The sequence below is a fragment of the Micromesistius poutassou genome (genome assembly GCF_964030765.1).
Source record: "Micromesistius poutassou genome assembly, chromosome: 2".
Classification (NCBI taxonomy): Eukaryota; Metazoa; Chordata; class Actinopteri; order Gadiformes; family Gadidae; genus Micromesistius; species Micromesistius poutassou.
Genome location: NC_140272.1, coordinates 11,130,830 through 11,146,645, shown reverse-complemented (window position 1 = coordinate 11,146,645; position 15,816 = coordinate 11,130,830). Strand labels below are relative to the sequence as shown.

Below are 15,816 nucleotides of genomic sequence, written 5' to 3'. Positions count from 1 at the left end.
CACATTCTCGTTCTGCACTGTATTCTGTATATATATATATATATATATATATATCGTATAACTCTGCTTCATTTTCTCAACCCGCGCCAACTAGTTTGTTTTGGTACCGTCTTCCTGAATCAAGCCTGCACATGCGCAGTAACATGGAATTGTCCATTGCATGAGAAGGGAGGGGGGGGGGGCAGTCAAAAGATCATGATAGATTAAGCATTTTTATGGATTTTTAAGCGTGCGAATTAAGACAAAAAAAAAAATAATTGCTTTAAATCGAAGAAAACTTTATTAATAAATTTTGTATGAGACGTTTGGGGGCCCCTGGAAATCTCGGGGCCCCAGGCAATTGCCTGTGTTTGCCTAATGGTAGGTCCGCCCCTGCTCCTGCTCACAGGTGAGCTGGAGGATTTACCACTGTATCCGCTGCTGCTGCCTTGGCTCTCTGGAGAGCCAAGCAGGAACAAGGCGACCACACCCAAGGTCGCTACAGTATTCAGCCAGCGTACACCATCCTGATCAAGTTACACCAATGTTTTGTCTCTGGGAGCAGGCAGTGTTATTCAACCATTTATGACTCCGCCTCACTGTCAAGAATGAGTAAACATAGTTTGCTCTCATCAGCTCGCCCTCTTGATTAAGCTGTCAATTACGTGTTCAATTGCTGCAGTTTTTTTCGTGGCCAGATAGGGAACTGTTTCCCCCATGATAATGTTTGTTAACAGCTAGCCAAATAGGCTGATAGCTCTAAATCGTGGCGAACACACCCCTACCACTATCATACACTTATTACACTCCCTACTTATTGAAATGTGCCATGCCCTCAGAGCTTAGAATTCCTCACCGCCAGAAACGCAGCACCTTGGAACTCGAAATGCGCACATGTGAGTGAGCCTGTGCAGGCGCAGTGGCTTGTGAACACGGATTTGAAACAATTTTGTTTGTTTCTCGGCACTATTTGAGTGTCTGTTCTACAAATGCACATAATTAAATTACCGTGTAGCAGTGAGATAGCATAGTCCGGATTTTTCATGGTAGCTCGGCTTGGTTAACCTGACTCTCGCCAGATGAATTTCTGTCCCGCCTTGCGCCACTCATCCATCTAGGATCGCTCCCGTTGGGAGGTATTTGGGGACTACCAGAAAATGGTAGAGCCCAACAGGTTGGTTTCGATGTGAGTGGTTGAAGTAGCACGTCAATAAATATGACGGAGAAGTGGTTTATCCAAACATATGCAATGATTTTTGATAAGGCCCAGCCTTCTAAAGCACCTCTTCAATGGAGCGATCCCAGATGGATGAGTGGAGCTAGGCGGAGCGAAATTCATCTGGTGAGTCAGGTTATGGCTTGATAGCTAGCAAGTATAACATGCAGCCTCCACCCATTGGGGCTAGTAAAACAAACAAAAAAAAATGTCATTGTATTATTAAAAGTATATATATATTTATATTATTATTAAAAGATACTTGAGAATATTATATACAATTTCTGCTAAGTCCGTTCTGCTGGGCCTACTTATAATTAATAATAGCCCTGATCAAATGTAGTCAGGACTACCCTGCTTGAGTAACCCGTGATGATACCAATTTGAGGTCAAAAGCTAACTTATTGTTTTGTATTAACTATACAAATATAAGATTTATAATTAATCAATATTTTGGGATTTTTATCCTGTTTACCTGTTATGCTGGTGGTAACCTAGCTTGGAAATCCAGACCAGAAATCCAGACAGATCTAGATAGCTTTAGGGTCTGGCAATGAGTAATGAAAATGGGCAAATACTGTACAGGTGATCCAAGTCACTCATTCAAAACTATTCCAATATACAAATATCCTCATTTGATGTTTAAGTCTAGATTGAATGCCAAAGGCTAAAGCGATGCTGTAGGTCAAGTATTGTATTAGCAAGCCAAAAGACAGCAAAACACAATGATTTTAGTTCACAGATTTATTTCATTCCACTTTGGCGTACATTTCAAAAGCCGCTGAAAAATAAAACTGGTCTCAAATTTCTTTTGGTAAGCTTTTCAATTGATGTTAATGGGATTCATTAGTAGTCAAATGTCAGTGCAGAAAGTAAACATCTGTGGTTATCAAGCCTGTTTTTTTGTTGGTATATATCTTCAGAACCTCCTGTCATGGATATTGCACAGTGCAATTAAGATAGTCACTAATGATCCTAGAAGCCAAATCCATGGCAGTTTGTAACATTACTTATAATAAATTTGTTCTAGATCACTAGTGACTGATCCCTTTCCATTGTAACTGCCTATTGGTAGATGGAATAGCCCCACAGACAGCGGTGTCTCGGGTCAAACTTTGATGAGTAGCAGGATCAGGTACTTCTTTTAATATGCCCTCCTGCTCACAGGTGAGCTGGAGGATTTACCACTGTATCCGCTGCTGCTGCCACCACCGTATCCAAAGCTTCCGCCAGAGCTGCCGCTGGTGTAGTCTATGGACCAAGCAAACAAAAAGGATCAAAATATGGACATCTGGCAGTTAAATGGAGTTCACTAAATCCAAAATGTTTCTATGTCATGGTCTATTGATTATTTGAATTGGCTGCTGATGAATGTAGTGTTGTTAAGTAGGAGCACTTACTGCTGCCACCGCTGGTCTGCTGCACGTGGACTGTGTGAGAGGGGCCACCAGCTGTCAGCCTGTTGAACGAATGATTTGATATATTAGATTCAAAATTCCCCAAAAAATCTGGGATCCTGTTTTTGAAATTCTTCGGTTGATTTCTGGTTTACTGTAATCTCAGTTGTACTGTACCTGTCCTCCTCTCCTTCCAGGAGCTTCCTGTAGGTGGCGATCTCAATGTCCAGGGCCAGCTTGACGTTCATCAGCTCCTGGTACTCGCGCACCTGGCGGGCCATGTCCTGCTTGGCTCTCTGGAGGGCATCCTCCAGGTCTCTGATGCGGAGCTTGGCGTCCTTCACTGCCATCTCACCGCGCTCCTCAGCCTCTGCGATCTGTGCTTCCAGGGAAGCCCTCTGGAGGTGGAAGTATGATGACAATTATTTAGACAGGTATTTTTCAGATGTCACAGATTCGTATTGTCTGAGGAATGGTAGCGAATATACAGACAGAGGGGTGGTGCTACATTACCTGTGTCTTGACGGACTCGATTTCGTTCTGAAGGCGGACGATCATGCGGTTCAGCTCGGCCATCTCAGCCTTTGTTGAGCGAAGGTCCTCCCCGTACTGGCCAGCAGAGTTCGACATCTCCTCATACTAGAAGAAGAAAAAAGGAACCTTAAATCAAATCGTTCAAAAAACAAAACAAAAGACCCGTGGCACTATTTAATCACGTGTGTCATTGTGCTGACCGGACTAACCAAAGTTCCCTAGAATTTTTCCTCACCTTCTGTTTGTACCAGTCCTCGGCCTCTGCTCGGCTGCGGTTGGCGATGTCCTCATACTGAGCACGCACTTCGGCGACGATGGAGTCCATGTCCAGGCTCCGGCTGTTGTCCATCTCCACGATGACTGAGGTGTCCTTGATCTGGCTCTGCAGCTCACGGAGCTCCTGAATATTCCAAATAATGTTGAAACAGTTGTTAAATACTGTCCTTTACCTTGTTTTCAATCATTATTGCATGGTTTGTGCCCCTTTGAAATAACACATTGGTAAATGACGTACGGTCTCGTAGATGGCCCTGAGGAAGTTGATCTCATCCTGAAGTGCGTCAACCTTAGCCTCCAGCTCCACCTTGTTCATGTAGGCACCATCGACATCCTGGAAAGAGAATCATTTCAAACGTCACACCGATTGAATCACTTGAATGGACGTCTTATTGAGCTACCCCAGTTGTTTTGCTCCTCCATCCCTACCTTCTTCATCAGCACAAACTCATTCTCAGATGTGGCACGCTTGTTGATTTCATCTTCATACCTTTAGAGGAACAAACCAACATTTTAAACAAGCTTACTCTTTTGCTTGGCCACAAGGTGATTCAAGTGTGGTAAGATCTTGCTGTATTGGTTTGCCCAAAAAAAACTCACTTGTTCTTGAAGTCCTCCACATTGCCCTGCATGTTCCTCAGCTCTCCCTCCAGCTTCATCTTCTCATTGCCCAGGCCGTCCAGCTGTCTGCGCAGGTTGGAGATGTAGGCCTCGAACATGGAGTCAATGTTGGAGTGTGCGGTGGTCTGTTCCTGGAGCAGCTTCCACTTGGTCTCCAGCATCTTGTTCTGCTGCTCCAGGAAGCGCACCTGCAGAGCCACACCGAAGGTAGCAGTTGCATTACAACTGTTTCAAAATGATCAAAATAATACACAGAAATACTGAAAGCGGGGATTCCAAAATGTTGAGTGGTTTTCTGATGCAATGGTCATTCTGTGTTGCCACATAAATCCCCCCTCCAACAGCAAAAGAACATCGCAAAGGAAACCCAGGGACATTGCGTAGAAATATCCTCTCTTAAGCAACTTCAAAAAGCAGCAACAAACTATATACTTTTCTTTTTACACAGAAGCTACAATGGAGTGATGTTTTAAGACGTTCTTTTGGCTGCTGACACTGGCTTGTATGCACACAGGCCTGTAAGCACACAAACACCTGTATGCAAGCGGAGCACACAGTGTGGGCTGCAGTCCCAGTCAACAGGAAAGGGAACGAATGATGATGAACGGCCCTGATCCACTTACCTTGTCGATGAAGGAGGCGAAGCGGTTGTTCAGGGTCTTGATCTGGTCCTTCTCCTGGGTGCGGACGGCCTGGATCAGGGGGTCGATGTCCACACTGACGGGGGCCAGGAGGCTCTTGTTGACTGTCACAGGTGTGATGGTCTGGTTCATGTAACCGGCACCGTCGCCATATGATCCGCCACCGCTGGAGAATGAACCGCCACCGCTGCCGAATCCACTGCCGACTCCACCACAGTTGGAGCTTCTGACGCTGTAGCTACTGCCCTGGTTGTTTCCAAAGCCTCCAGACCCAGATCGGATGCTGCGGGACACCACGGTGCTCCTGGCTGGTCCAGAGTAGGACTTGGCGCTGAAGCTTCTGCTCATGGTTGCGGTTTTAAGGGTGGTTGACTCTGGTTTAAAAAGCCGAAATTCTGCTGCTGGAGGAGGACAGGAGGCAGGAAGGCTTCCAAAGGAGAGTAAAGACCCTGTGAGTGACTTCCTTACTGGCTGTGTTCACTATTTATAGTTGTGGAGAGGCAGCGGGGGTGGGGCCTCCACCTGTTGCTTACCCTCACCTTTTTCTTCTGTCCACCTTGCAGTGTACCTCCCTCGGCCTCAGGCGGGGTAGGGGCCGGAGTGGCCGGTCCTGTAAAACAGGTAGGGAGGGATTGGCAGGAATTTTCTTCTTTAAGTTATTTTATGCAACAGATACCATGTCCTGTATTTTAATAGGCCATGTTAATACAAACAAATCGAAAAAAAAAAAAAAAATCTGTTCTGTGCAGTTTCCAAAATTAAACAAACCTGCAAATGTAAGTTTGTAAATAAAATAAGATTTGAACATTTGAAAAATATTAGTGTCTTTGCATGGGTGCTGCATCTGTTTCATTCTTCCACATTTTCAGAAACACATTCCGTTCATTTTTACTCTGGTATGGCACTTTGCTGTCAAGTTCCCCCTCCTTTCACGCTATTAGAAGAATTCTATAAATTGTTGTGTTCAAAGCTGTTTACCGGCTCTGATTTACAGATTATAATTGTAAGAACCTAGTCTTATAAAAACCTGAAAACCTGCAATTTTTGGTTTGATGGTTCTCGTAGACTTCTCAGTGTACTCCATGATGTATAGCACCATAAAAAACACCTTTGAAGCAGTAATACTTTGTGGCACAGCGAGACAATATGTGTGTGTGTGTGTGTGTGTGTGTGTGTGTGTGTGTGTCTGTGTCTGTTCATGTGTGGGTGTTTCGACAGAGAGTCCAGAAAGGAGATACAACATCTTATGGTTTATCAAGAAAGAAATGCCTGCCTTTCACACACATAAACACAAATGTTATATTTATAGTCATTGTACAATCACTTGATCAGTACAGCCTTTTATTTTACCATCGTGATGCATGCAATTTGATAGATCCATATAAAATGCACAGAATTCCCTGCTCCAGCATTACTTACAGCAGGGCCTTCTGAAGCACACACATCAAAGGTGCTGTATGTAATATTTAAGAGCTATAATTTGAGTGTATCCCAAACCCCTTTTTGTGAACAACACAACCACTGTGTAGCCACGTTGTTCTGATAGTTATTGAGATGCTAAATGGGTTTTCATGATGGTGAGCTGCAGAGGCCGATGTCAGGAGGCTGAAGTTGAGCAACACTGCCGTGTGGTCTCTCCAGTCAGGCAAGGGCAGGTTGAAAGTCTGTATTGTCCTCACGCTCATACTCTCTCTTGGAAAGCCCTTATTAGAATCGTTCAGAATGGTTCGTTCGTTCGTTCAGACGCGTTTCCGGTACAACGTCTTTAGCGGTGAATCATGGAATGCACAGTTCTCAGCTCCTCTTCTTAAACAATCGTGCAAACGATCAACACAACACAGTAGTTCAAGGCAAAAACTTAGCTGCAACTTCATGATTATGTGTACTTGTAGACAACACAACAGTGGCTAATGTGTATATTCACCTTGACATTAAATTGACATGTGTTGAAGGTAAATAAAAGAGTAGACTATACGGCTAAATCAGATAATTTATTGTCTTATTTTTTTATTTTTGTTCACTCAGCAAAGGCTACAAAATAAAGAAATAAAGACCCCATATGCCGATAAACATGTTTAAATCTTGGCAGAAATGTTTTATTGATGAAAAGGTTTCAAGTCCCCTTTTAGCATAGGCTACAGCAGAGCCTTATCACTCTGGGCTACAGCCTACAAGCCAAGAACGAGTGACTGACTGAACGAGAAGAGTCCAAACCAATAGATGGAGCTAGTGAGCTACGAACAAAATCCTGTGTGCGACTGACGTCAGCAGAACCTCAGCATGGCCTCAGTCAGCTGCAACCCTTACAAGGCAATATTCAAATGTAAAAGTGGTATTGTTAATGTCAACCATTATCATAATTTTATGGTACGCTTGCTCACTAAGCCCATTTGTTTTTTTCCATGGAAACAGTTGCTATACATTCCTATCTCTCATTGGCTCCTACTTCCACTTTTACTTCACTACATATTTTTGATGAGTTTTAATACTTTTACTCCAATACATTTTTCATGTGCTGAATTGTTACTCGTTACAATTATAAAAATGTTATCCCATTGATTTCTGTTGGAAGACTCATTGCTTGTTGGCCGGAAACGGAAAGGGGGGCTGTTTACGTTTGGTTGTAGTCTTTTCGTTTGGTTCTCCATCTCAACAGTAGGGATAGAACCGAACGAAAAGACTACAACCAAACGTAAACAGCCCCCCTTTCCATTTCAGGCCAACGTGCAATGAGTCTTCCAACAGAAATCAATGGGATTTACAAAATGCGATAAAATAGCAATCAAACACGACTGTATTTCACTATGATACTTGATTTGGAACATCAACAAACACCACTAACCACTCAGTGAATTGCACATTTCTGAAAATGAACGTTTAGGGTTGTTTTAAGGACACGTCGCCAGCCATTCTGAAGTAGGTAGGGGCGATTCTAAATGAGCCAAATACCCTCGAGAGGAAAGATTATTAACTAAATTCTTGGTAATCTCTGCAGAAGTATGGGCAGAAGGGGTTAAGGGGAGGGGACAGCGTTACCGTACATCCCATGGCAAGTGACATCGACTGTACAAGTTTCCACCACTTTGATAACTTTGATAGAGTTACTCTTTCCAGATAAGATGCTGATTAAAGGGGTGTGTATTTGGTCAATTTACATAGCATGAGATTTGATATAAACTACAAAATGGTCCCAGATCCTGAAATGTAATTAACTGCAATGGACCAACATTTGAAAGTATTCAGAGTACACCATCCTGATCATTGTCTCTGGGAGCAGGCAGTGTTATTCACCCATTTATGACTGCCTCAACGTCAAGAGTGATTAAACATAGTTTGCTCTTATCAGCTTTGAGTTTTATCCTGTTTACCTGTTATGCTGGTGGTAACCTAGCCTGAAAATCCAGACCCACATCTAGAAAGCTGTAGGGTCTGGCAATGAGTAATGAAAATGGCCCAACTCGAGGAACGGCACCAAGCATGCATTTGAAAATATAACTGCACGCAATTGGATAACACTAGACCAATCAGAAGAATACACAGGGTGACGTATCCAGATCCCCATTCCCTAAGCGGGGTCATCCCTATGTTCCCCGGGTCCTATGTTCCCTGGGTCCTATCTTCCCCGCTTTGTATGTGACTGGGGAACATAGGGCCCTTTTTTTTAAAAAGGGTCCTTTGTTCCCCGAGAGGTGAACATAGGACCCGGGGAATATAGGACCCTTTTTCAAAAAAAGGGTCCTATGTTCCCCGCTTTGACTGGGGAACATGGGACTCTTTTTTAAAAAAAGGGTCCTTTGTTCCCCAAGAGGTGAACATAGGACCTGGGGAATATAGGACCCTTTTTAAAAAAAAGGGTCCTATGTTCCCCGGTCTGTTATTTTTTCCACCATCAGTGCTGATTGCCATCAGTTACATGCCGTTTGACGCGCATATCCAAATAGGCCTAGATGAGTAGAGATTAGGCTGTAAATTGGCATTTGTTTTTGTCACGTTTGGACAGTTTAAATAAACTAAACAAAATAAAAAAATAATACTAATAATAAATACACTAAATACTAATAATAAATAAATAATAATAAATACACTAAATACTAATAATAAATAAATAATAATAAATACACTAAATACTAATAATAAATAAATAATAATAAATACACTAAATACTAATAATAAATAATAATAAATAAACAATAAATAAATAAATACTAATAATAAACAAACTAAGGGCCCTATCTTGCACCCAGCGCAATTAACTCTCTACACCGACGTATCGTTGCTAGTTTCACACATGAAAGATTGTTCATATGTGTGAAACTGCATAGAAATAGCATGTGGATGTTTTTCCATATGGGGTAAGATAAGATACAAGATACAACAATTTACAGCCTAATCTCTCATCATATTTGGATATGCGCGTCACGTGGCCTGTAATCTACCGTAATAAAATGCTGAATTAAATCAGCGAAGGCATAGTCTTATGTCATACAATTCGGCAATTATGGAAATTATGGTGGAAAAAATAAGCCCTTTCTAAATATTATTAGGACCCGTTAAGGAATTACGGGTATGTATTGTGACCGGGGAACATGGGACCCTTTTTGGGAAAAACGGTAAAACATCCAGTCGGTAAAACAGCAAAAACGTCATTCTTGCAAAGGAAAGCTTTGAGCGCCGTCTTCTGTAAAGACAAGTCTAACTCTTTTATTGTACCGGCCAAAGCAGTTTCAACATCCGCAGCCATCTTGCAATGTTAATTGACTGATTCCGGACTGTGATTCCTTCGCAGCACTCTCGTCATCTGTTTAGCTCGCTTCTGGCTCGCCTATATCAGATACACCGATGTGATTACTTAATTTGTTCCCAGAGTGACTCGCTGAGCAAAGCTCTCGCGAGAACTCTGGATTTCCAGGGTAGTGGTAACCCTGATCCCCATACAAATATGTCAGGTGGTTGTTATAAGGGTGGGTGATTTGATCTGCCTGTTATGATGGTGTAAGGCTTTAAGCTGATTTTTCCCTTTCCCTATTGCTTCTATAAAGTAAAGGCTTTCGTTCTGTTTATGTGTATCCATAGTATCAGATACTGTGGAAGTACTAACAAATACTGTACAGGTGATCCAACTCACTCATTCAAAACTATTATTATTATTATTATTATTATTATTATTATTATTATTCATTATTAATATACTCATCACCTCATTTGATGTTTAAGTCTAGATTGAATGCCAAAGGCTAAAGCGATGCTGTAGGTCAAGTATTGTATTAGCGAAGCCAAAAGACAGCAAAACACAATGATTATAGTTCACAGATTTATTTAATTCCACTTTGGCGTATACATTTCAAAAGCAGCTGAAAAATAAAACTGGTCTCAGATTTATTTTGGTAAGCTTTTCAATCGTTAATGGGATTCATTAGTAGTCAAATGTCAGTGCAGGGAGTAAACATCTGTAGCCTTCCTGAGTTATCAAGCCTGTTTTTTTGTTGGTATATATCTTCAGAATCCTGTCATGGCTAATGCACAGTGCAATTAAAAGAGTCACTAATGATCCTAGCCAAATCCATGGCAGCTTGTAACATTACTTAGAATAAATTTGTTCCAGATCACTAGTGACTGATCCCTTTCCATTGTAACTGTGTATTGGTAGATGGAATAGCACCACAGATGGCGGTGTCTAGGGTTAAACTTTGATGAGTAGTGGGATCAGGTACTTCTTTTAATATGCCCTCCTGCTCACGGATGAGCTGGAGGATTTGATGATGGTGGCACCACCACTGCTGGAGCCATATCCACCGCTGCTGCCATAGCTGCTGCTGCCACCGTATCCGAAGTTTCCGCCAGAGCTGCCGCTGGCATAGTCTGTAGACCAAACAAACAAAAAGGATCAGAATCTGGACATTTTGCAGTTAAATTGAGTTCACCAAATCCAAAATGTTTCTATGTCATGGTCTATTGATTATTTGAATTGGCTGCTGATGAATGTAGTGTTGTTAAGTAGGAGCACTTACTGCTGCCACCGCTGGTCTGCTGCACGTGGACTGTGTGAGAGGGGCCACCAGCTGTCAGCCTGTTGAACGAATGATTTGATATATTAGATTCAAAATTCCCCAAAAAATCTGGGATCCTGTTTTTGAAATTCTTCGGTTGATTTCTGGTTTACTGTAATCTCAGTTGTACTGTACCTGTCCTCCTCTCCTTCCAGGAGCTTCCTGTAGGTGGCGATCTCAATGTCCAGGGCCAGCTTGACGTTCATCAGCTCCTGGTACTCGCGCACCTGGCGGGCCATGTCCTGCTTGGCTCTCTGGAGGGCATCCTCCAGGTCTCTGATGCGGAGCTTGGCGTCCTTCACTGCCATCTCACCGCGCTCTTCAGCCTCTGCGATCTGTGCTTCCAGGGAAGCCCTCTGGAGGTGGAAGTATGATGACATTTATTAAGACTTACGTTATTTATTATTGAGATTTTTCAGATGTTACCGATTCGTATTGTCTGAGGAACTGTAGTGAATATAAAGACAGAGGGGTGGTGCTACATTACCTGTGTCTTGACGGACTCGATTTCGTTCTGAAGGCGGGCGATCATGCGGTTCAGCTCGGCCATCTCAGCCTTTGTTGAGCGAATGTCCTCCCCGTACTGGCCAGCAGAGGTCGACATCTCCTCATACTAAAAAAAGAAAAAATTTACCTTAAATACAGTCGTTCAAAAACAAAAAAATACCTGTGGCACTGTATAACCACGTTGAGTGTTTCATTGCGCTGACCGGACTAACCAAAGTTCCCTTGAATTTTTCCTCACCTTCTGTTTGTACCAGTCCTCGGCCTCTGCTCGGCTGCGGTTGGCGATGTCCTCATACTGAGCACGCACTTCGGCGACGATGGAGTCCATGTCCAGGGTCCGGCTGTTGTCCATCTCCACGATGACTGAGGTGTCCTTGATCTGGCTCTGCAGCTCACGGAGCTCCTGAATATCCCAAATAATGTTTAAATAGTTGTTCAATACTGTCCATTACCTACTTATCAATCATTATTGCATGGTTTGTGCCCCTTTGAAATAACACATTGGTAAATGACGTACGGTCTCGTAGATGGCCCTGAGGAAGTTGATCTCATCCTGAAGTGCGTCAACCTTAGCCTCCAGCTCCACCTTGTTCATGTAGGCACCATCGACATCCTGGAAAGAGAATCATTTCAAACGTCACACCGATTGAATCACTTGAATGGACGTCTTATTGAGCTACCCCAGTTGTTTTGCTCCTCCATCCCTACCTTCTTCAGCAGCACAAACTCATTCTCAGCTGCGGCACGCTTGTTGATTTCATCTTCATACCTTTAGAGGAACAAACCAACATTTTAAACAAGCTCACTCTTTTGCTTGGCCACAAGGTGATTCAAGTGTGGTAAGATCTTGCTGTAATTGCTTTGCCCAAAAAAAACTCACTTGTTCTTGAAGTCCTCCACATTGCCCTGCATGTTCCTCAGCTCTCCCTCCAGCTTCATCTTCTCATTGCCCAGGCCGTCCAGCTGTCTGCGCAGGTTGGAGATGTAGGCCTCGAACATGGCGTCAATGTTGGAGTGTGCGGTGGTCTGTTCCTGGAGCAGCTTCCACTTGGTCTCCAGCATCTTGTTCTGCTGCTCCAGGAAGCGCACCTGCAGAGCCACACCGAAGGTAGCAGTTGCATTACAACTGTTTCAAAACGTTCAAAATAATACAAAGAAATATTGAAAATCGGGATCCAAAATGTTGTGTGGTTTTCTGATTCAATGGTTTTGTGTTTCCACATTATAAATTCCCCCTCCAACAGCAATTGTATTTGGAAACATTGTAAGTGGAAATCTGAATTGAGTTGAACTCAGTAGTCAAATGAGGAAACAGTTGAGTAGGAGAAAAGTGAATTTGTTTAAAGGGTGTGTCATGTGCACTGAATAATGTTTAACTTAACAGCTGGGTTACTCAGCCGATGCCACACCTTCACCTGGATTGCTAAGCAGATAGCATCATGGAGCTGGGTTTGGCCAGCCACACCCTGTTTGCCACCTTAGTCGCCTTAGTCACTAAGTAGAAATGTTGTACACCCTGTCCATGTGGCTGCAACCTGTATTAGCACAGGGCAGAGATCCCATTGTTTCAACTTGAAACAAACCTAGTATTTTAGAGAGGGGACTTGTTCAAACTGAGTCAAACTGGTTTATCTAGGCTGCAGCTATGTGTTTGTATTTTTTGTGTTTGTTTGGGGGGGGGGGCTATGTGTGTGTGTGTGTGTGTGTGTGTGTGTGTGTGTGTATGTGCAGTGTAAGTGCCGTGCTTAGGCATGACTCATCCTAAAACCTCATCCTTAAACCTGTAGAGATGTGATGGCCACACAGACATCCTAGACGATAAAAAAACTAGGTGTGGCCGACGGCACTATCGAAAAGACAAAGCACAAATACAGCAGGGATTTTTGGGGGCATTTTGTAAGTCTGGTATATTGGGCTCGGTGTGTGCCGGCTGATTTCCAAGAGGGCAAAACAGCCTGTTTCACTGGTTTGGCACCATGTAGCAGAAGCCGACCATACAGCTGGGTGATAGGCTAGCATATGCAGACAGACTTTGGACCCAGTGGGTGTGTGTTGCAAATAGGTTCATACTAGGGCTGGCTATCTGCTGGGCCCTTCAGATCGTTAGGTGCCACACCCATGTTTAGATAGTGACTATGATAGCCAATATGGGGTGTCAAATTGAACTTTTTTTAATCAATTAATAAAAATGCCATTCCCTTTTTTTTATTGCTGTCATTAGAATGCTTCATACAATGTTCCTGAAGATACATGATCAGGCGCACACTGTCAACGTTGTGTAATATCTTGTGACCCCCAGATCTGTAATTTATTTACTGATTGCACGGGAATAGAGATAAGCCCCACTGATAAGTCCCATCACTTTGAGTGTGCCTTTGACTGACTCCTCCTCCAGAAGGACTGAAGCATCGACAGCAAAAACCATCGCAAAGTAAACCCATGGACATTGTGTAGAAATATCCTCTCTTAAGCAACTTCAATAAGCAGCACCAGACTATATACTTTTCTTTTTACACAGAAGCTACAATGGAGTGACGTTTTAAGACGTTCTTTGTTCTGCTGACACTGGCTTGTATGCACACAGGCCTGAAAGCACACACACACACACACCTGTGTGCACACGGAGCACACAGTCTCAACGGGGAAGGGAACGGATACGGCCCTGATCCACTGACCTTGTCGATGAAGGAGGCGAAGCGGTTGTTCAGGGTCTTGATCTGGTCCTTCTCCTGGGTGCGGACGGCCTGGATCAGGGGGTCGATCTCCACGCTGACGGGGGCCAGGAGGCTCTGGTTGACTGTCACAGGTGTGATGGTCTGGTTCATGTAACCGGCACCGCCGCCAAATGACCCGCCACCGCTGGAGAATGAACCGCCACCGCTGGAGAATGAACCGCCACCGCTGCCGAATCCACTGCCGACTCCACCATAGTTGGAGCTTCTGACGCTGTAGCTACTGCCCTGGTTGTTGCCAAAGCCTCCAGACCCAGATCGGATGCTGCGGGACACCACGGTGCTCCTGGCTGGTCCAGAGTAGGACTTGGCGCTGAAGCTTCTGTTCATGGTTGCGGTTTTAAGGGTGGTTGACTCTAACAAGCCGAAAAGCTGCTGCTGGAGGAGGACAGGAGGCAGGAAGGCGTCCAAAGGAGAAAAGAAACCTTGTGAGTGACTTCCTTGCTGGCTGTGTTCACTATTTATAGTTGTGGAGAGGCAGAGGGGGCGGGGCCTCCACCTGTAGCTTACTCTCACTTTTTTCTTCTGTCCACCTTGCAGTGTACCTCCCTCGGCCTCAGGCGGGGTAGGGGCCGGAGTGGCTGGTCCTGTAAAACAGGTAGGGAGGGATTGGAAAGAGATAAGCCCTGTTGACACACCCTTGTCTGTGGCTGAAGAGAGAAACAAGGTTGTCCCTTTCAATTCTCTTCAAGTTTATTACTTTTTATTTAGAGTAAAGTGATATCTTTGCTGTCTACAAATTTGAATTTTCCTCTTTTAGTTATTTTATTCAACATATACCATGTCCTGTATTTGTATAATTTATGTTAATACATACAAATCAAACAAAAAAAAAAAATCCAATGTAAGTAGCAAATATAAGTTCTGTGCAGTTACCAAAATTAAACAACCTGCAAATGTAAGTTTGTCCTTGTCCTAAGATTTGAACATTTGGAAAAAGTATTTTTTGTCTTTGCATGGGTGAGGCATCGGTTTCATTCTTCCACATTTTCAGAAACACATTCCATTCATTTTTACTCTGGTGTGGCACTTTGCTGTCAAGTTCCCCCTCCTTTCACGCTATTAGAAGAATCCATGCTTTTCTTATAACTGCTTATTTGTGCAGGTTATGGTTGCAACACCCCTATCATTATTCAATCATATTTTACTATTACTGTTATTAAATAATGGTACAGCTGTGTAATGGACTCCCAACAGCGCTCCCATCAGCAGAAAGGCCCACAATGGCACCTGCATATGAGAGTAATAAATGCTAGGCCACACTATCTTACCGGTGAGGCACAAGCAAGTCACACATATATATCAGGGTATATATCATACAGAGGCACTAGGCACTACAGCCAGAAAACCTTTGACTAGGAAAGACCAGCATACTCTCGGCCTCTTGAGTCACCTATGCAATAACCACCTCCTCTACGCACACCCACGCACACTCTCTCTCTCACACACACAGACACATGCACACACATACAGGCCCACACATGCACACACATATATGCTCAGACACACATCTTAACCCACACAAATGCATGCACACTCTGGCTAAACAACACCTAAAGATACACATGCACACCCACATACCTAACCCAGGACACATGCTTCAGCTTGACATATTTATTTTCATTTAATAAACACTTCTTTGCTAACTCTGGAAGTGCACACAATTGAATGCAAACACTGGAAAGATAAATGGTATGAGCATATGAAGTATGAATGACATGCAGTGGTGATGAACACACAAGTAGGATCATGCTTTGTGAAAAAAGGCCAACCCTGGCCCTAGTTGGAGGTTTGTAATCATTGGGGTGGGGTTTCTTGTGGTATGTTAATGAGCAGTAGCGGTTCTACATTGAATTGCGCCTCGGG

At 43.5% G+C, this 15,816-nt stretch overlaps 2 protein-coding genes across 2 annotated transcripts in view; both read right to left on the bottom strand.

The window, feature by feature from the left end:
• Positions 1-5,012, bottom strand: part of LOC311339432 (keratin, type II cytoskeletal 8-like) — a gene marked incomplete at both ends in the record, with an annotated part of 38,323 nt that extends 33,311 nt beyond the window's left edge. The window contains 9 exons of the mRNA XM_084464823.1: positions 2,381-2,436; positions 2,592-2,654; positions 2,770-2,990; positions 3,106-3,231; positions 3,362-3,526; positions 3,641-3,736; positions 3,832-3,892; positions 4,003-4,211; positions 4,647-5,012. Of these exons, the coding sequence (XP_084320949.1) occupies positions 2,381-2,436; positions 2,592-2,654; positions 2,770-2,990; positions 3,106-3,231; positions 3,362-3,526; positions 3,641-3,736; positions 3,832-3,892; positions 4,003-4,211; positions 4,647-5,012 (1,363 nt within the window). The remainder of the gene's footprint in view (positions 1-2,380; positions 2,437-2,591; positions 2,655-2,769; positions 2,991-3,105; positions 3,232-3,361; positions 3,527-3,640; positions 3,737-3,831; positions 3,893-4,002; positions 4,212-4,646) is intronic.
• A 5,003-nt stretch (positions 5,013-10,015) lies between these two features.
• Positions 10,016-14,356, bottom strand: LOC311338830 (keratin, type II cytoskeletal 8-like). Its single transcript, XM_084464152.1, has 9 exons — positions 13,894-14,356; positions 12,099-12,307; positions 11,927-11,987; positions 11,736-11,831; positions 11,457-11,621; positions 11,199-11,324; positions 10,847-11,067; positions 10,673-10,731; positions 10,016-10,523 (listed from the first exon to the last, which is right to left on the bottom strand). Exons 1-9 carry the CDS (start codon positions 14,278-14,280, stop codon positions 10,381-10,383), a joined length of 1,467 nt encoding a protein of 488 aa, XP_084320278.1. The 5' UTR covers positions 14,281-14,356; the 3' UTR covers positions 10,016-10,380.
• Between the last annotated feature and the right edge of the window lie 1,460 nt (positions 14,357-15,816).